Raw genomic sequence first — 21060 nt, forward strand, 5'->3', positions numbered from 1 at the left:
AAGGCGATGTATCCGTGCTTCTCAGACTGACGTATTCGACAAAGTTTATCAGATGAGCACTGCATCTTGTCTATATAAATACACTTCACTATGCTTAAATCTGATCATTTACTGGACATTTTGATTTAATGAACAGTACTGAAAAACACCACGTATTAATGTTAAAATTAGTGTTGCAGAAAAATATTCAACGATAACGACGGGCTATTTTGCAACTTAAGCTTTCACTTCTTAAAAAAAGCGAAGGCCGAAGTAAACTAATACCGTATCGAATGCTATATTTAGAGTATGAAGTTACTAAATAGCTAGATAAATAAATATTCTAACTAACTAGATATATAAATAAAACAAATACCAAACCTGCATAAATATCTTGTAACAAAGCAATGCAACGGAAGGTCACTCAATTATTTGTAGGGCTGGATGGCGTTAATACGATAATTTAAAATTTGTTGTCATTAACACCTTTTTTCAGTAATACTCATACTACTAATAATTTCTATTGATGAAATCAATAATCACTACAGTAAAAACGGCTGATTTAGGCTTTATAATTAAACTACTGAGCACTTCAAACTTCATTTACAGAATAACAAAATCTTTCTGCTCTGTCGATAAACAAATATTTAAAGAGTACTTACTATGCTCTATAAGAATATTTTCTTTCAGGCAGTTTTTAATTGGTGTGATTAAAGTGGAAAAACGCTAACACTAAAAAAAAATTATCCAAAGGGCCTCCTCGATGCTTTGGGAACGAATTTGATAGACGCTTGAGAGACGAGTGAGCGCGAGCCAATCGGAATCTGAAGGACTCCCGCCAGGCTAGCGTCTTGCGTTTTATTGGTTTCAGAAACAGTCCATCAGGTTTAATAGCGTATAGAAGTTCTTGTAGAACAGAGGGGCGCACCATTCGAGCCGTCATCCAAATGTACCTTTTAGACGAGTTAGGTTTGCACTTAATTACATTTTTGTTTTAACACGTCGCTAAGTATTCAGTATATGTACGTAAATATTTCCATCATTCAGACTATAATAAATATAATTATCGCCGTGAAGCAAGTTGCGTTCGTTTACGGTGTATATAGCATATGCCAACGTAATTCATCTTGGCATCCATTAATTTTCAGTGTTGGGGCGTGGAGAGGTTGGGACAACGCACTGATACAGCCCGTTACCGCACCTACCGCACAACGAGCCACAAAACCGGAGAAAATTCATTTTCGGCATACTTTAGATCAAAATGCACCACTTCCCAGAGGACAATAAAAGTAAACACAACACAAAGTTTGACTTCGCCAGCTTTAGCTTTGAGGATGAAATTTCCACCGTGGCATTTGACACTGGAAGAGTGGCAAATTTTTTAACCACTTTTGAAGAGGGCTGAAAAAACAAACTGATCCTTTTGAATGCTGTATTTCCAGTACGGCTTTTGCGCTCTTCTAAGACCGTGCGTGTGACGACTCAAACACTATGTGCACCCACGGCACCCGATCTTCTTAAAGTTAAGCGATACTATATACAGTAATAACAATCAGTGGTCGAGATAGCACAAATGGATTAAAATAGAACAAGGTTGCAATTAACATAAAGATTTCAGTCATTGCAGTGCTAAAAGTATATAACAAGTTAGAAAATGTAAGCAAGTTGTAACATTCAGATGTGTTTTGAGGTTATGCAGGCACTGTAGTCTTTAATAGGCTAAGTTCAGTAGGTGGATTTCTAAAACATTCTCCATCCATTTCAGGATTGTGGCAGCCAAAGGCTAACCCAAAGAGGACTGGGCAAAAGGCTGACAACAGGCCTAGGTTGGACTGTAGTCCATCACAGGGGCCGCTTTCACTAACACACACACATAAACAAACTGTATTCATATACTGTGATAAATTGCAAGAGCTAATTAATATTGCCTAAATAAATACATTTTGTAATTAATTCCTTCTGTGATTGAGCATGTCAGGCCATAGTAATTTTCATGAAATGGGACTTGCAATTATGACAAACGTTAGGGAATAACAGAAGTGAAAGGCAAACTTTATTACAGCAAGTGATCATTATGGATATCAGATGAATGAGGCGCTTTCATGGTAATTATGGGGTGACCAAATTTTAAAATCCCAAACCGGGACACTTGTGTAGCATGTATGCCCACACTGAAGCCCATCCTCATTTGTTAATGCTCGCTTTATCTAATCATCATCAGAGAGTGACCAGGGCACAGAAAAAAAAATCACTTTCACAAGTGAACACATAGGATTCCACACAGAGCATGCAGTGTATACAAATAAATGCCAGCACTCAGTCCTTGTCTGCTTCTTGTTCCTTATTGCAATGTTGTTTGAATATAAAACAAGTTGCTAATCAAGCATGGTTTCTTCTTGGAGTTTTGGGCAAGCTTTTATAAATATACTGTTTCAATGTTTGTCTCGGCAAAGCAATGCTGGGCAGCCCTGAAGAACTATTAGATCGGCAGCCTGTTAAAACCAGGTGATTTTGATGTTCTTCAGTTAATTATTTGGGGCACACAGCCTGAAATTTGAACTGTCTCTGTCACTGGGACATCTGGACACCCTAGTAAATTACAGTCAGTGAAATAGTCACACCACAAGGCACTTCATATCTAGATATCCTTTTGTTTTTCTTGCTTGTATGTTATACTTTTATAGTTTGGAAGATTATTTAACGTACAGTGGTTTTCAACCTTTTCGAACAAGTGTTATTTTTAGTTAGAGAATGTCTTTCTGGATCAGCAGATTTTCCATGGAGGTTCAAGAAGCTTGACAGATTAATATTCGATCAAAGAGCAGGGGTCCCTTGTAGGCTTTTGAGCAGCTCAATCAATTAGCAATACAAGAATGGGTTATTTCTGGGATTACTAGTGCTGGAGCCCAGCAAACCAACAACAACTTATATTCAGCTTTATGTGGACCAAACAGTAGGCAATAACAGCATTCAGTAATACTAGCCACGCCTGCCTTCTTGGAGATCAGTGTAAAATTTCTATGGACCGGTGCCAGTCCATGGGAAACAATGGCTTAAAGAATTGTGAGGAGTGAAATGCAGATGCACTGATTCTCTTCCTTTTGCGTTCAAGCTGTGGGGAAGACTTCATAAACCAGAAACAACTTGCTGATGGACAGTTTTACCTGCATGCCCAGTTGGACTTGCAGATGCTGGATGTCCACCTGCTCTGACAGCCAGTGACAGCAAGTAACTTTCTATATGCTCAAGCTATTTGGTGGATTTCAGTAACTTGTACTGGGGATCTGTTCACCATCACCAGCAGCAATCAAAAGTGAAAAAGAAGAAAAAATACAAGCTTAAGTTATACTGAATATATTTCTCTGTTTTAAGATAGACATGTTCTTAAATTCGCCAAAACTTTTCAATTGGAAATTTTTGAAATTTCAAAACTTAGTACAGGGCAATCTGTTTGAGATATCTCAATGAAAACAGAACTGTCTCTACAAATTTCCTTGAAGAATAAGTGTGTCACAGTTCAACAAAACTGGTTGACTGGAGGGACGAGTTGTTTTATGAGGACAGATGTACAGACAGACATACGCTTTGCATTAGATGTGAACACACCTAAGAAAGAAACTACTATATAATTGTATGTAAAAGTGCCCAAGTGGCACACAACTGTATCATACTGCTGTGTAAATAATTACACAATAATATGTATGTCTTTTTTAGTGCAATATTAAATGACTGACTTGTATGCAACTGATCTTAGCTTTACAAACCTGACAACATTTCTATTTCATAGTGGCTGTTAACATCTTAACTAGTGACAATGACTACACATTGTTTAACATTTCTGTCATAAAATATCACATTCCAAGAAACATCTATGCTCAGTTAATTTGCTCTTATTTGGAAGAAAAAAAAAAAATAAACATCTTTCTGTACGGCCCAAATAAATTTCAGGTTAACAGTTATGTGTCCATATGTTGAGGACTTTTGGGCTACTTTTATATATTTTCGTAATCATCTCATTGGTTTATTATTTTAATGCTGATAAACCTGCACACATGCAACAAGAAGTGAATTTCCTGCAAAGTGTTTAACAATGAAACAAATTTGCTTTCTTAACATATACTGACTGACTGGAGGGCTCAAATGACAATGATTTTCAAACAACTGTAAACATGTAAACCATCTTCATAGCATCTTGTCTAAAAACAGCCATACAAGAAAATTGGGTTATTTCCATCTACAAATTAGCAGTCATGTTAATAAAATGAAATTTACGGCCTTTGTTAAAAAAGTTAATACATAAATATTCAAAATGTAAATTTAACATGTCATCCTTTTTTGTCTTCATTGTAAAAACAAAATAAAACTATAAATGAAAATGAAACTTTGTTGCATTGCAGGAATCATTTTCACATAATTAACTACCAGGCTTAAATGGTTAAATTTAAACAGCGACTATAATGTAATGTTTTTAGGGCTGTTAATATCTGGATTTGATAGTTAATAAATTGCTTAATAAAATATTGGTGAAACAAGACACAGTAGTAATAGAAAAAATGGAAATATTAAATTGTGATGCCAAAAAGGTGTTTTAAAAAAAGCATGTGTTCAAACGATAGTAAAATAAATTCTTGCTCATAGAAGAGAAAAAACATACTTTAGACTCAAGACCACCTTATTTTTACAAAACCAAATATTTACTTCACAAAATACTGATGTTTTAATTTCAAAAACATCCACGCCCTGTTGCCAGCATACATGACTTATTTAAGACAATATAAAATAAACAGGTGTCAGAAGATTTTCTATTATCCTGTGTGCTTTTTGCAGGTCAAAAAGCAGTGGATGCAAACATGACTTCTTGATTTGTGTAACTGCTGTCCTTAATTTGATAACAAAAGTCAAAAGGAATAAGCCTTTGGGTAACAATGGCCCAACAACGATCAGAGTCAACTTAGTCCTTCCTGCAGCAAATTTTGAAGCCTTGAATTTAATATATTCTTCTACTGCCCAAGCAGAACAAAAATATGAAGGGTTCAATCATATTTTTCCAGATGGTAGCATTCCTGGCATTGCACCAGACATTCCTGTATTTGGTCCAAGAAGGATCTAAACAAAACAAAAACAAATAATTAAACAATTACAAAATTGACCAATGGTTAGCAAGCAATGTCTTATATGTGTAATAGAATTATTAAACAATATCAAAACCATTCATCAATTTGTGAAAATGCTTTTGCATATTGCATATAAATTTAAAATTTCAATTAATTTATGAAATATTTAAACAAGCTACATTTGTAATCATTATTTTAACAGGTGTTAAATATTGGCTGGGCATGTAATTATGAATTCACTGTACTCTATATATGTCACAGCACTACTACAACAGTATACCATTGTGAATTTCCCATTGGGATTAATAAAGTATCTATCTATCTATCTATCTATCTACCAGAATAATTTAGAGGTGTCCAATAATCTTACATGCTAAGTGTAGGCAATGTCAGCAGAGAAGATTAGGAATATACAGTTGAATTTCATCTTGGATCTCCCTACAATGTCTTTCTGTAGATTTGTATGCTATTTATCAATTCATTATAATAACTATCCATGGTAGCTCTAAAATCTGTACTAACCCCTATTCTCTCTTAAGTTTCTTTTTCTGGTGGCCACCACCATCTACTCAAAGAACCATGATGATCCAACAGTGAAGAATTAAAAGCCAGAAGTCTGCATGTCCATCATCATGAAGTCCTTCCGTGAAAACCCTATACACAAGAGGACTATTTCATTTATGTTAGGTAGAATGCCCAGAGGGGACTGGGCGGTCTCGTGGCCTGGAACCCCTGCAGATTTTATTTTTTTCTCCAGCCGTCTAGAGTTTTTTTTTTTTGTTTTTTCTGTCCACCCTGGCCATCGGAGCTTACTCTTTTTTTTTTATGTTAACTAATATTGTCTTATTTTAATTTCTTATGTTGTTATATATTTTTTATTTATTTACTGTTCTTCATTATGTAAAGCACTTTGAGCTACTTTTTTGTATGAAAATGTGCTATACAAATAAATGCTATTATTATTATTTAGTTAATAAACTGTTGCGCTCATATAAATAGCCAGCTGGTGAAATATTACTCTTTCATATGCAATATTTTATTTCCACTACTATATTATAATCACTATGCTGTAGTACATGCTTTTCCCTTTTGTTATCCATTGCTTGCCTTTCCTTCTTAATCTGTATAAACAGGTGAAAATGCATTTCTGATGCACTGTCCAGAGAAAAGTTGAGAAAGCTCATTGTTTTCTTCTAGACTTCTAGAAAAGGAGAAGCAAAACCTGTACATAGACATCGATAGGTTTATCATAGCAAAACATTATCCTAACATTGCAAAATCCAGCGATTTTAGATTCTCAAAATGCCAGGGATCTTGGACACACTGGAGCACCACAGCTGCTGATCTGCCAAACTCTGTGATATCTGTTCTCTTTACACTTTCATACTACAAACTTCTGCACACTGCGCACTTGAGAAGATAGCAGCCAGAGCACCAAGAGGTCTTCCTCAGACTGCAGCATTCTTCTCTGTTGACTTTTATATTGGATCTCCCTGCATTGTCTTTTTGTAGATTTGTATGCTGTGTGAATGTACAAGTTAATTTTAAAACTGCTGTGTTGTGCCGTTATTGATGTGTGTTGATGATGTAGCTATTTTGTTGTCATTGTGGCTTTGCTTAGTCATTGTAAACATAACTTTTCCAGAGTATGATTCTCAACATCAAACCTGATTCATCCAAGGAGCTAGTGTTCCCTGCAGTACACATAAGGATTCATGGGAAAAAGTGCAAACAGTTAAATTAATCAGGCTGGTAATCAAACCAAGGTTATTTAAATATCATTACCAATACAATTTATCACTGCTAATTGTATAGTTAATTTTTAAACCACACACTGTTCACAGAAAATAAAGTGTTATCATTTTTACACCTTGCAGATTCTACTTACGAGAGCTTGCTCAATTACTACTTAATTTGCCTGAGAGTCTCTGAGTTATGAAGCAGAATTGCCACTGCATCTTTGGTCTTTATCAGTATATGCAAATTTAAGTGTTGTATTTTCCCATCCTTTCTACATTAAATATCTAGGTAAAATCAAAGCAATAAAGTACATGAGATAAATTAAAATTACTCTAAAGTAGGTTGAAGACTGCATACAATTTGAGTCAAACGATTCTGTCTAAAAATAGGATTTACAATGTTTTACTGTATCAACTTAAATTGACACTAAAAGGCAGTGTTTATAGAACTGAAACAAGTATTTCTGTAGATTTTTGGTAGTTTCTTTTTTTAGTTTCTATATACATTTTGGATGCGTCTTTCACTCTGTGGGGAAGTTAACACTGCTGACTCAACGATTCAGCATCCAGGGTTAGACTGCCAAACTTGGATAGACTGGTAGTTCTCGGAGTATGCATATTTTTCCATGCTTGTGTAGGATTCCCCCCCCCCCCCCCCCCCCCCCCAAGAACTTAATTATTTTCTCCATATTCCAAAAATGTGTCTGTTAGGTTAAATGAGAAATCTAAATTTGCCTGTGTGAGCATGATTGTGCTCTGCAAAGGACTGAAATTCTGTCCAAATCTACTTCCTTTGTAGTGGCTAATACTGATGGGGCAGACTCCAGGCTCCTCACATCCTGAATTGACTTAAGTGGGATTTAAAATTATTTTGTTATACAGCAACACGGTATATTACATATCAATTCAACTGCACCAATTGTGTATATATATATATATATATATATATATATATATATATATATATATATATATAGATAGATATAGATAAAGAGCAAGATCTAGGTCATGTTGTTCCTGAAATGTTATCTACTGGTTATTTTTATGCTACTAACTTCTACACCTCTAAATATAAGCAAAAAGACCTGTATTTAATTCCAGATTCTTTTTGGTGTTTATCAAGAAGTTCATACATTTAAGAGATAACAAAGGAATAAAATAAGTAATTTTATATGTCTGCTACCCTATTTAATTACTTATCATATCTTACTGCGTATTGCAGTTCTACCCTAGCCTAGGACCCAACTGGTTCCCAGTGAGCTACCTATATCTAAAGAGAAAACTAAATTTTCCAAATTGGATAATTTAAAATAAAAATGTTAGATTTTAGTTTAGTTACATTGAATAGATAGGTAAAAAATGTTTTGGTGAGGACATTTTTTCTTCCAACAATTTTACCTCAGTGAAAGTTTAGAGAAGATCAAGCTAATGAACAATAAAAGCATTTTTCATAGCATATTTTGCTCACATTTTCAAGGAGGCCAATAATTCTGGAGGTCACCATGTAAGAAAAAAATAATTTGAATTGAATTGGTACTTACCTGTCTCTGTTGCTGCAACTGCTGTTGCTCCAGCTGTAATTTTTCTGTTTCAAAGACAACAGGCAGGACTAGGATCATGAAAGAGGTGGTGCCAATCCAGAGAGCAGAACGAGTAAAACTAAAATGTGTAAGAACAACAGGAGTAGGTAAGTCAACTGTAAAACCAATAACCATAAATAAGGCTATACAGTACAATGATTAATTTATTTGTGTGTCATGTGTAAGACGGTGACATGTCTTTCAATCTGCAGTGAAATGAGGTGGTGCCAATCCAGAAAGCAGAGTGAGTAAAGCTAGAATATTTAAGAACAGCAAGTCAAGTCAAGTCAAATTGGGGAGCATGCACTGGTACAGCACGTTGCCACACCCACTACACGATGAAACAACTCAGGATCCCGGTTGGCAACCCCCAGGCAGACACGCTGTCCAGTCCCACCCTCCGGAAATGACCCTCTATCTGCCACAACCAGGTGTTACGTGGGCGACCCCTTGGTCTGGTCCAGCCACTCAGGTCCCCAACAATGAGGATCTTACGAGCTGGATCACCACCCTCAGGGAATCGCGCCACATGGCTGTACTGCTGTAACTGATGCTCTCTCACAATGCAGGTAATGTGCCTCATTCGGGACTCCATGAGCAACCGCTAATTCAACACAAAGTCAAACCTACGGTACCCAAGGATTTTCCGGAGAGACACAGTACCAAAGGTGTCCAGCTTTCGTCTCGGGTCACTGGATAGCGTCCATGTCTCGCAACCATATAGTAAGACAGGAAGCACCAGCACTATAAAGATTTGGACCTTCGTCCTTTTGCATAGATATCGGGAGCACCACACAACCCTTTCCAGCGACCTCATGACCCCCAAATGCCCTTCCAATCCGTCTAAAGACACCAATATTTAAGCAGGTTTTGTTCAGTTACCTGTACAGCTTCTTTGCAACAGTGACAGAACTGTTTAGCGTGACACCCACTGCATTCCGCATACCATCTGGAAACATTTCTGTTAATCCCCAAAGTCTTTCTGAAAGGGTCTCATCTAACTGGAAGTTAAAAAAAAATTAATCATATACAATTCAATACAGTGAAACATCAACACATCTTAAATTGGAAATCATTTTTAAAAACATGGTATACAGATGGCAGGCTGGAGATGGGTTTGGGTAACATGATTTATATTTTCCTTCTTTTGGAAAGATGTTCCATTAAATCTCAACAAATACAAGGACACCACTTTTGGCTATAGGAACACTATGGGCAGTAAATGGCATCCTTACTTCTCAGAGACAAGTCGTCACCTTACTAAATATTTTTTTTCCATTGTATTTTAAATGCATCAATAGTTTAATACTGTGAAATCAATTTTGTGTGGAACCGATACTTTTATGCATAATATTTTCAAAAGCATTTAAATAATATGATATATGATGAATGAATGTTGTAGGGAGCTAAGAATGTGTTTTTCTTTTAACTCTGCAGTAACTGTTAAGGCATTTAAAGAAACCTTTATTTTCAGGCCACACAACAACTAAAAAAAAAAAAACCTAAACCAGCCTCTGTTGTGCAGTATTAGCAAGTATGCTCCTCCAATGCAATCTTTTACCTTGTTCCTTTACAGCTTGACATTTGCCTGTTTAAGTGTGCTTGTTCATGTTCTTGTACTTTTGTGGAGGATTAAATTTGGTGACTGTCAATGAATAAAAAGCGGTTTTCAGAAATATACAGCTTAGTTAAATTCACTAAATGTGCGCAAATAACAGTAATGTCATTAAGCGCCTTAGTGCTTTACTTTCTAAAGGCTAACCAGGTAACCATTACAGCAGATTCATTAACATGCAAAAACACCACATGATCGTTAATATACATAAAACAAAATACCCAATAATAGGAGCAGATGTTATCCTGCTTTTTAGTGAAATTTCATTCCCACAGCCTTAGCAATCCAGTAATTTAGCCAGTCCTCCTTGCTCATTTCTGTGTTCCAGCATATACTGTATGAAGGAATGTGTATGTCTTGTATGTGAGCATGTATGTATGCCCACTACACACACTCTTTTTCATTTGTACATCACTTTCAAAATTAACGATACTGCAACTGTTTATTATCTATGCTGTTCCGTTTATGTTATATGTATGTAAGGTTTGAGTTTTGTATTATAACCAGCTCCAAAGCCCCCCAGCTAAGTTTTTTATACATGAGTTACTGGCAAATGAAAGTTATTTTTAAATACTATAACCAGTGCCGGATTTATATGAAAAGAGGCCCTAGGCTATTCCACTTATGAGGCCCTTTCACCTTCCATTTTTAAGTTTGTAAATTACATGAGAGATAATAAAATTTTGCTAACAATTTGAATGTAGGCCCCTCTTGATCTTGAGGCCCTAGGCTGAAGCCTAGTTAGCCTATAGGAAAATCCGGCCCTGACTATAACTAGTTTTATATATGTCACTGTTGTAATCAAACTAACTGTTTGGAATGTCATTACTGATTTTTATGGGCAAGCAGCTTGAAAAAAATGCTTAAGTAAATCATAATAGCCTGATGGTGGATTTGTTAAACTTTGATACACAAGCTTTTTTTTTTTTTTTTAACTTATGAATTTTATATGCATTAACAACAATCACAATTAAACTCCTAGAAAAAAGTCTTCACACAACAGTGTAATTATGTATACTTAATTCAATTTCGATTACTTGTCCAGTGCTGATGCGTTTACATTTACTAAAATACAGTGCATACGGATAGTATTCACAGTGCATCACTTTTTCCACCTTTTGTTATGTTACTGCCTTATTCCAAAATAGATTAAATTCATTTTTTTCCTCAGAATTCTACACACAACACCCCATAATGACAACGTGAAAAAGTGTACTTGAGGTTTTTGCAAATTTATTAAAAATAAAAAATACTGAGAAATCCCAGGTACATAACTATTCACAGCCTTTGCTCAATACTTTGTCGATGCACCTTTGGCAGCAATTACAGCCTCAAGTCTTGTTGAATATGATGCCACAAGCTTGGCACACCTATCCTTGGCCAGTTTCGCCCATTCCTCTTTGCAGCACCTCTCAAGCTCCATCAGGTTGGATGGGAAGCATCGGTGCACAGCCATTTTTAAGATCTCTCCAGAGATGCTCAATCGGATTCAAGTCTGGGCTCTGGCTGGGCCACTCAAGGACATTTCACAGAGTTGTCCTGAAGCCACTCCTTTGATATCTTGGCTGTGTGCTTAGAGTCATTGTCCTGCTGAAAGATGAACCGTCGCCCCAGTCTGAGGTCAAGAGCGCTCTGGAGCAGGTTTCATCCAGGATGTCTCTGTACATTGCTGCAGTCATCTTTCCCCTTTATCCTGACTAGTCTCCCAGTTCCTGCCGCTGAAAACATCCCCACAGCATGATGATGCTGCCACCACCATGCGTCACTGTAGGGATGGTATTGGCCTGGTGATGAGCGGTGCCTGGTTTCCCTCCAAACATGAGTCCTGGCATTCACATCAAAGAGTTCAATCTTTGTCTCATCAGACCAGAGAATTTTGTTTCTCATGGTCCGAGAGTCCTTCAGGTGGCTTTTGGCAAACTCCAGGTGGGCTGCCATGTGCCTTTTACTAAGGAGTGGCTTCCGTCTGGCCACTCTACCATACAGGCCTGATTGGTGGATTGCTGCAGAGATGGTTGTCCTTCTGGAAGTTTCTCCTCTCTCCACAGAGGACCTCTGACAGAGTGACCATCGGGTCCATGGTCACCTCCCTGACTAAGGCCCTTCTCCCCTGATCGCTCAGTTTAGATGGCCGGCCAGCTCTAGGAAGAGTCCTGGTGGTTTTGAACTTCTTCCACTTATGGATGATGGAGGCCACTGTGCTCATTTGGACCTTCAAAGCAGCAGAAATTTTTCTGTAACCTTCCCCAGATTTGTGCCTCGACACAATCCTGTCTCGGAGGTCTACAGACAATTCCTTTGACTTCATGCTTGGTTTGTGCTCTGACATGAACTGTTGTCAACTGTGGGACCTTATATAGACAGGTGTGTGCCTTTCCAAATCATGTCCAATCAACTGAATTTACCACAGGTGGACTCCAATTAAGCTGCAGAAACATCTCAAGGATGATCAGGGGAAACAGGATGCACCTGAGCTCAATTTTGAGCTTCATGGCAAAGGCTGTGAATACTTATGTACATGTGCTTTCTCAGTTTTTTTTATTTTTAATAAATTTGCAAAGACCTCAAGTAACCTTTTTTTCACGTTGTCATTATGGGGTGTTGTGTGTAGAATTCTGAGGAAAAAAATGAATTTAATCCATTTTGGAATAAGGCTGTAACATAACAAAATGTGGAAAAAGTGATGCGCTGTGAATACTTTCCGGATGCACTGTAAGTGAGCAAATGTGACACTAAGGAATTTAAAGCTCACATTCCTCTTTGCAAAGAAATACACGCTTAAACTCGACATCAGACAAACCAAATATGCAGACGATACACACAAAATCCGGTAATTATTTTTTGGACAACCATGACTGTCATCTATCTTCACATTAGTAGAATCAAACAACCTATCAAGTCTGTGAGCATGCTGTAAGATCATTTAAAACATCCAAATACAAAATGTTAGGAATACATGTAACGTCTATAGATTAAACTGTACTCACCTCGTCATCGTCCTCTTCTCCTTCGATCTCGCCTTCAGGTGCCCTTTTCTCTACTGGGCCTGCAACTTGAGGTTGCTCTTCTATTTCTGCCATCACAACCAACACACAACGAGTTACTATGAAGCTACTTCAAGTGTCAAAAATATCCAAACTGGAAAAGCCGCTGTTGACCAAAAAGAAACCTTCCCCTCTCTCTGTGTCGGTAATGACACGGCAACAACGTGCAAGCTAAAAATCCTGATTTACTACACCGGAGGTCACCGGTAGCTGTCATGAAGAAGAGCATCATGGGAATGCAAAGCGCACGCTTCTGCACAATGAGTGTTTTGGTATTGCATTAGCGACACCTGTCGCATAGGAGGAACAAGCAGCGATCTATCTATCTATCGATCTATCTATTAGGAAAATGACTCAGTGTGGTAAAGCAATACAAACCGGACCAATTCATTTATTTTTAGAGAGAGAGAGATTACAGCGCGTTGAGCCCTTTAAAATAGTCGATTTGGGGAGGCGTGGCTATATGGATATACTGTAAGCATATCTAAACCTTAAATGTACTTTATTTTCTTGTCTTAGCAGCTCAGATAAGATCGATCTTTGAACTGTTTATCCATGTGTTGTTCCTTGTTAATTCTGGAAGATTCAATGCGAGGCGGGTGATTAACTAACAAAAGCTTAGATTTAATGGTCGTCAAAGTTATTATAACTTTACTTAAGTGCTAATAGGGTGCTTATTAGACTCACTTAAAATAAATCATGCCCCATGAATATTTATAATGTTGTTTTCCTGAAAAGAAAGTTAACCCTTTGAAAATGTATGCGCATAACTTAATTGAGGTCAGAGCTTTCAAACTGCGAATATCTTCTGTATGCACAAAATATTCTGTATGCAGAGTTTTGCATTTGAGCCCAAACGTTAAGTAGAATTCACATATCTAAAAAATGAAGGAATCTAAACCTTAAACGCAGAATTGATGGAATAGCAATTTTTTTTCCAGGTATAGCAATTAAAACTATAAGTAATGAAAGTCTTAATTAATTTAAAAATTGAATCATATATTGCAATAGGTAGCTTCAGCATGTAAAGAGGGTAATCAATACCCTCAGGCAGTGTAAGAGTTAAATATTAAAGGTTACTGCCCATACCTTTTCTCTAAAGTAATCTGGAAGGCCACCATTATTTATAAAAGCAAGGTATAGGAATGAGCCAAGTAAATAAGAGATAGTGATTCCTTTGGCCAGATGGCCAAATATTTCTTAGGTCATAAGATAAGGGTTGAAATGTAAATTGAAATGTAATCATGTCCATTAGGAGATTATTTATGCCTATTAAGCACAAGAAAAATTGATAGAATTTACAAGCCAGAGGGTAGGAATGAGACAGGTAAATAGAAGTTGGGGTCACTCTTTTGGCCTGATATGCATTTTTTGTCAAGGTAATGGTATATCCATTAGAAACTTATCAATGTTTATTAGGCATTAAAAATATTGGTGACTAGGCAAAAACACGGGAATGTAGGAGTCAGATAATAATGAGAAAAATATACAGAGTGAGGTAATTTCATGATAGGAGATTGTATTAAAATGAGGTACTGTTGGACTAACAGGACTCACTTCATTGAACTGTGTCAGCTTTGTGCTTTATGCAATAAAATCTAAATTCTGATTGCTTATTCAGAAACTTTTTTATTCCAAATGGAAACAAATCTTTCTCCACAACACAGGTCAACTATCACTTAGGTAAAAATTTTACATTGTGGTGTAGAGTCGGAAAGTGAGTTTGAGTGAAGTCACTGATGTATAGCTGTGACACCAGAGAGCCACTCACAAAGAGTTTATTTTATTTAAATAGAAAATAAAAATAGGGAAAACAGGAGATTAAATTGTCTATTTTGTATAATTTATTTGTTTACCATTAATGTCTGTGTCATTGATTGCACAGAGTGTCTATCTTGTACACAAGTAGGTTTTATCTAGTTGGCTTTCCTTCACATTTCAAAAAGCTAGGAAGAAAAAGAGAAGAGTATGAATATGCTGTCTTTGAATGAATAGGTTAATGTCCTAAATATCCAAACTGTTGGGATACTGTTTGTTATCACAAAAACACTCAAACCCTCCAAAATCTATATATACAGTCATATGAAAAAGTTTGGGAACCCCTCTCAGCCTGCATAATAATTTACTCTGCTTTCAACAAAAAAGATAACAGTGGTATGTCTTTCATTTCCTAGGAACATCTGAGTACTGGGGTATTTTCCGAACAAAGATTTTTAGTGTAGCAGTATTTAGTTGTATGAAATTAAATCAAATGTGAAAAACCAGCTGTGCAAAAATTTGGGTTCCCTTGCAATTTTGCTGTTTTGAATGCATGTAAATGCTCAATACTGATTACTTGCAACATCAAATTGGTTGGATTAGCTCACTAAGCCTTGAACTTCATAGACAGGTGTGTCCAATCATTAGAAAAGGTATTTAAGGTGGTCAATTGCAAGTTGTGCTTCCCTTTGACTCTCCTCTGAAGAATGACAGCATGGGATCCTCAAAGCAACTCTCAAAAGATCTGAAAACAAAGATTGTTCAGTCTCATGGTTTAGGGGAAGGCTACAAAAACCTATCTCAGAGGTTTAAACTGTCAGTTTCAGGAAATGGAAGGCCACAGGCACAGTTGCTGTTAAACCGAGGTCAGGCAGGCCAAGAAAAATACAGGAGTGGCATATTCATAGGATTGTGAGAATGGAGGTGATCTGTGGGTTGCCTGTAACCAAAGGCCTGCAAGAACATCTTGCTGCAGATGGTGTACCTGTACATAGTTCTACAATTCAGAGCAATTTGCACAAAGAACATCTGTATGGCAGGGTGATGAGAAAGAAGCCCTTTTGCACTCACACCACAAACAGAGTCGCTTGTTGTATGCAAATGCTCATTTAGACAAGCCAGATTCATTTTGGAACAAAGTGCTTTGGACTGATGAGACAAAAATGGAGTTATTTGGTCATAACAAAAAGTGCTTTGCATGGTGGAAGAAGAACACCGCATTCCAAGAAAAACACCTGCTACCTACTGTCAAATTTGGTGGAGGTTCCATCAGGCTGTGGGGCTGTGTGGCTGGTTCAGGGACTGGGGCCCTTGTTAAAGTCGAGGGTCGGATGAATTCAACTCAATATCAACAAATTCTTCAGGATAATGTTCAAGCATCAGTCACAAAGTTGAAGTTATGCAGGGGTTGGATATTCCAACAAGACAATGACCCAAAACACAGTTCGAAATCTACAAAGGCATTCATGCAGAGGGAGAAGTACAATGTTCTGGAATGGCCGACACAGTCCCCTGACTTGAATATCATTGAAAATCTATGGGATGATTTGAAGCAGGCTGTCCATGCTCAGCAGCCATCAAATTTAACTGAACTGGAGAGATTTTTTATGGCAGAATGGTCAAAAATACCTCCATCCAGAATCCAGACACTCATCAAAGGCTATAGGAGGCCTCTAGAGGCTGTTATATTTGCAAAAGGAGGCTCAACTAAGTATTGATGTAATATCTCTGTTGGGGTGCCCAAATTTATGTGCATGTTTAATTTTGTTATGATACATATTGCATATTTTCTGTTAATCCAATAAACTTAATGTCACTGCTGAAATACTACTGTTTCCATAAGGCATGTCATAAATTAAAAGGAAGTTGCTACTTTGAAAGCTCAGCCAATGATAAACAAAAATCCAAAGAATTAAGAGGGATTCCCAAACTTTTCCATATGACTGTAGGCCATAAGGCAGGGAACAAACCCTGGACATGGCACCAGTCCATGGCACCAATCCATCACAGGGCACACACACACACACACACACACACACACCAAGGACACAGTAGGGACAATTTGGGATCACCAGTTCATCTAATCTGCCTGTCTTTGGACTTTGGGAGGAAATCAGAGCACCCAGAGGAAACTCAAGAAAACATAGGGAGAAAATGCAAACTCTACACAGGGAGGACACTTGATGCAAACCCTGGTCTCCTTGTGAGGCAGCAGCGTTACCACTGTGCCACTGTGTTAACCCTAACCAAGCTGTTTGAAAAAATATTTGCCATTTGTTTTCTAAAGCAATGTTCATAGCACTAGACTGGCAGATCCATCCCTCTTTTACCCTCCTCAACTATCCCTTATTTAAGTTGTCCACATCTAATCACACACACACACACCGTATATCCTGAGTTTATGCATCTCAAGTGAACTGCAAGCACCGCAGTGACACAGGGTGGCTGTTGGACAGCATTTGTGGCAACAGCAGTCCTGAAGACAGGCTGTCCAAGAGTAAAGAACAAAACAAAATGTTGTGTTCCATTAGTGACAGCATTATACAGCATACTAGTTGTAGTGTGAGTGAAGCATATGAAGATGATCATTTTGTATAAAAACTAAACTCTGATACCACTGCTGAATAAGTGATGTGTTACAAGAACTTTGGACAACGTTCAGACTCTATTTGTGTTCTGTTTTGATATTTGACATTATCTGCTGTGCTCTGATATCAATCAAGTTCTAAGCTCATAATCCCAGATGCTGTTTTTGTTGCGTTTTGCTGTTATCCACACAACTGTTACATACACGCATACTACTTACTGTTCTTGTGTGGTGTCTATTTAAGTTTAGGCAACTCTTAACCTTTAACATTACAAAATAGTTTTCGTGGTTCCCTTAGAAATGGAGAACCACAGGAGAATGGCTTCAAGTCCACGGCACCTCTCTCTCTCCTGAGTGTGCATAATAACCCTGTGCATAATGGTGCTATCGGTATATCTTAGACATCAGCAAGTTCTGTAGTTTTTAGAAATATTTTAAGGAAAAGATGGCACTTTATGCACACAATTACTGTAATGTCTGAAGAATTGACGAACAGGCTGTAATGAAGATCAGCTATAAGGGTGCAGGTTATGTTTGATATGATCATGTAATTGAGGACTTTCCAGTAAAGAACTCCAGAGAGGTTAATGTGTAAATAGAAAAGTCTTCAATGTCATGTCAGGTAAGCTAATGAAAATCAGTGAATAGAAACAAAATCACGTCAACATTCATAAATGGTAGTGAAACACCTAGAAAAATGTTGGAAATTCTTCCTTTAAACAGAGAGGGCATAAACTGGCAAATAACAGCTTGCTTAACAAAGGCAGAAGTAAAGTTAAAGGAACATGTTGTGTGAAGCACTGATTTAAGTTTTTTCTTATAAAACTGCACACAAATAAATGTGACCCTGAAAAAGTTGATCCAGTTCAGTATTCAGTGACATTTGCACCTGTCTCTGTACTGCTTGTTACAAAATGTCAGTGTTTGGTACAAATAAAGGAGCAGCCCCCACAGGAACAGGTGAATTCAACAGAAATGGTGTAATAATTAAGCTTTTAATGATGTCTAAAAAAATACAAATTTCATAATTTCTTCAAAATATAAATGTGCTTCTGACCACAAAACCACAGATGAAAAAAGGCCGGATAATTAAGCACAAAGATCAAGAAGAGTCAGAGTTGATCTGATAATATGTGAAACTAGTTGGAGTAGAAACTTGTAGCCACAGTGGTACCTGAGAAGAACCTAGTCCCCCAGTATTAGATGTGTATTCCTGGCTTATTCTTTGGAGCTCCATTTGTCATGACATTCAGATCTTCACTGGAGTACTCAGCTCATTTTCTGACTTCTACAGTATCTGCTGCTTTTTGTATATCAAGTACCAATGTTCCATATAAAGTGATACACAACATGGAACTGTCATCTGCCCTTTTCATATAGCAATAACCTGAACAGACTCAAAATCTTCAGAACACTCAAAGTTCCAGTTCTGGTATCCATTTTGTCATGTACCATTTTTTGCAGATTTATTCTTTCCTAAACCTCTGGTATGACCAGAAACATTGATCTTATCACCAAATCTGCTGATGTTGCTTTTGTCAAATTTGTTTTTATTGTTATACCTTTAAATTGACTGTAGGAATGTGGAAGTCATCTTAATGGGTACCTGTACTTCATGGTTTTATTAATGAACTTTTGTGATTTGTTTATATGACATGTCTTTCTCATTTGAAAAGTGAATATTGTATAGAGTTGGAGGTAAATTCACTGAAACCAGCATCAGTACAGGAATTGGTTTGATGGCGAATATATTATCAATTATGTACATAACAACAAATATGACATAGTCAATTGGCACTTAGGCTCATTAGCCTGGTACAAAGTTCTGCAATAGCATCTCGGACATGTGGCATTAGCAGACTTTCAAAGTGCTTCAAGGCCACAGAACAGACTGCATCTGGACAGGAATTTTACAGTTAACATTCTATATGTTGGATTTCTTTTGCATTGGAAGTACAGTTCAAACTGACAGGCCTGTGAAGGGAGCAAATTTCATCTATCCATCTTCTCAGGCAAATCTTCCAGGGCCTTGCCACAGAACAGCTGGAGCCTATCACTGCATGCATCAGGTTCAAGGCAGTAAATATTCCTGAACGGGGGGCAAGGACAGGTATTATGTGCACTTATGCTGAGTACTGCTGGGTTTCAGTCAGGAGTGCTCTTTGAAAAATGTGTTATAAACAATTTACAGTTGTAAATGCTTTTAGATTTGCTTGAGCTGCTTCTTTCTCCTTATCCTTGTTGATCTTTCATCAGTTTTTGATACCATTAACCACCCCTTGTTATAATAATAATAATAATAATAATAATGCATTTTATTTATAGGGCACTTTACATTAGCAGTAAATCTCAAAGTACTACATAAAAAGTTTAAGCAAAGGCAAAGCAAGATAAAAACTGAGATAAAACAACAATAATTATAGCATTCTTGTTAATAAGCTTTCCTAAATAGAAAAGTCTTTAGCTGTTTTTTAAAACAGCCCACAATCCGCTGTGTTCTTAGGCTCTCTGGTAGGGCATTCCAGAGCCGTGGAGCAGCGGCTGCAAAGGCTCGGTCACCCATTGTATGAAGTTTGGTCACAGGGGGTTGAAGGCGGTAGGTATTTGTAAAACGGAGGTTTCTTGCAGTGGATTGTAATATAAGGAGTTCCTTGAGATATTGTGGAGCATTTCCATGGATGCACTGGTGAGTGAACAAACAGAGTTTGTATTCGATGCGGAGATGGATAGGGAGCCAATGAAGTGACCGAAGGATTGGTGAAATGTGTTCATATTTCCACACCCTCATCAGGATTCTTGCAGCACTATTTTGAATTTGTTGGAGCTTTTGAAGGCTCTTGTTGGGTATCCTGATGAGGAGTGCATTACAATAGTCCAGTCTGGATGAGACAAAGGCATGAACTAGCTTTTCAGCATCACAGAGGGAGATGTAGGGACGGAGTTTGGCTGTGTTTCGGAGATGAAGGAATGCAATTTTACAAAGGTGATGGATATGTATATCAAATGACAGGTGGGAGTCTAACTTGACAACCAGATTTGTAACAGAAGGGGAGAGGGTAATGGTACGGTCAGAAAAGGAAATACAATTTACAGAGGAACAAAATTGATGGGGGGTGCCAATTAAAAGAGCTTCAGTTTTGGTGCTGTTCAGCTTGAGGAAGTTCTTGGACATCCAGGCCTCAATCTCATCCAAGCAAGAGGAAGGAGTTGATGGAAGTGTAAGAGAACTCGAATCCAGTCTCACATAGAGCTGCATATCATCGGCATAGCAATGGAATGAAACTCCATGCTTGCGGATGATGTGACCCAGGGGAAACATATAGATATTAAAGAGGGTTGGCCCAAGGACTGATCCTTGTGGGACCCCACAGATGACAGTGTGGGTATAAGATTTAGCATCCCCCAAGGCCACATACTCAGCCCTATCTGTAAGATAGGACTTGAACCACTCCAAAGCAATGCCAGAAAGTCCAATTATATAGTGAAGATGATGAAGGAGAATATTATAATCTACTGTATCAAATGCAGCTGTGAGGTCCAGGAGGATAAGGAGTGATAGAGAGCCCTGGTCAGCAGCCATCAGGAGGTCATTGGTGACTCTGACCAGGGCTGTCTCTGTACTGTGAAAAGTTTGGAAACCAGAT

At 37.5% G+C, this 21060-nt stretch overlaps 2 protein-coding genes across 2 annotated transcripts in view; both read right to left on the reverse strand.

Moving 5' to 3' along the window:
• Window positions 1–760, reverse strand: part of dmc1 (DNA meiotic recombinase 1) — a 31372-nt gene extending 30612 nt beyond the window's left edge. The window contains 1 exon segment of the mRNA XM_051934889.1: window positions 638–760. The gene's annotated coding sequence lies outside the window, so the exon portion shown is untranslated.
• Window positions 761–3853: 3093 nt separating this feature from the next.
• On the reverse strand, window positions 3854–13305 carry tomm22 (translocase of outer mitochondrial membrane 22 homolog (yeast)). Its single transcript, XM_028815276.2, has 4 exons — window positions 13015–13305; window positions 9295–9413; window positions 8374–8491; window positions 3854–5085 (listed from the first exon to the last, which is right to left on the reverse strand). Exons 1-4 carry the CDS (start codon window positions 13105–13107, stop codon window positions 5017–5019), a joined length of 399 nt encoding a protein of 132 aa, XP_028671109.1. The 5' UTR covers window positions 13108–13305; the 3' UTR covers window positions 3854–5016.
• Between the last annotated feature and the right edge of the window lie 7755 nt (window positions 13306–21060).

Source organism: Erpetoichthys calabaricus, chromosome 12, assembly GCF_900747795.2.
Source record: "Erpetoichthys calabaricus chromosome 12, fErpCal1.3, whole genome shotgun sequence".
Lineage (NCBI taxonomy): Eukaryota > Metazoa > Chordata > Cladistia > Polypteriformes > Polypteridae > Erpetoichthys > Erpetoichthys calabaricus.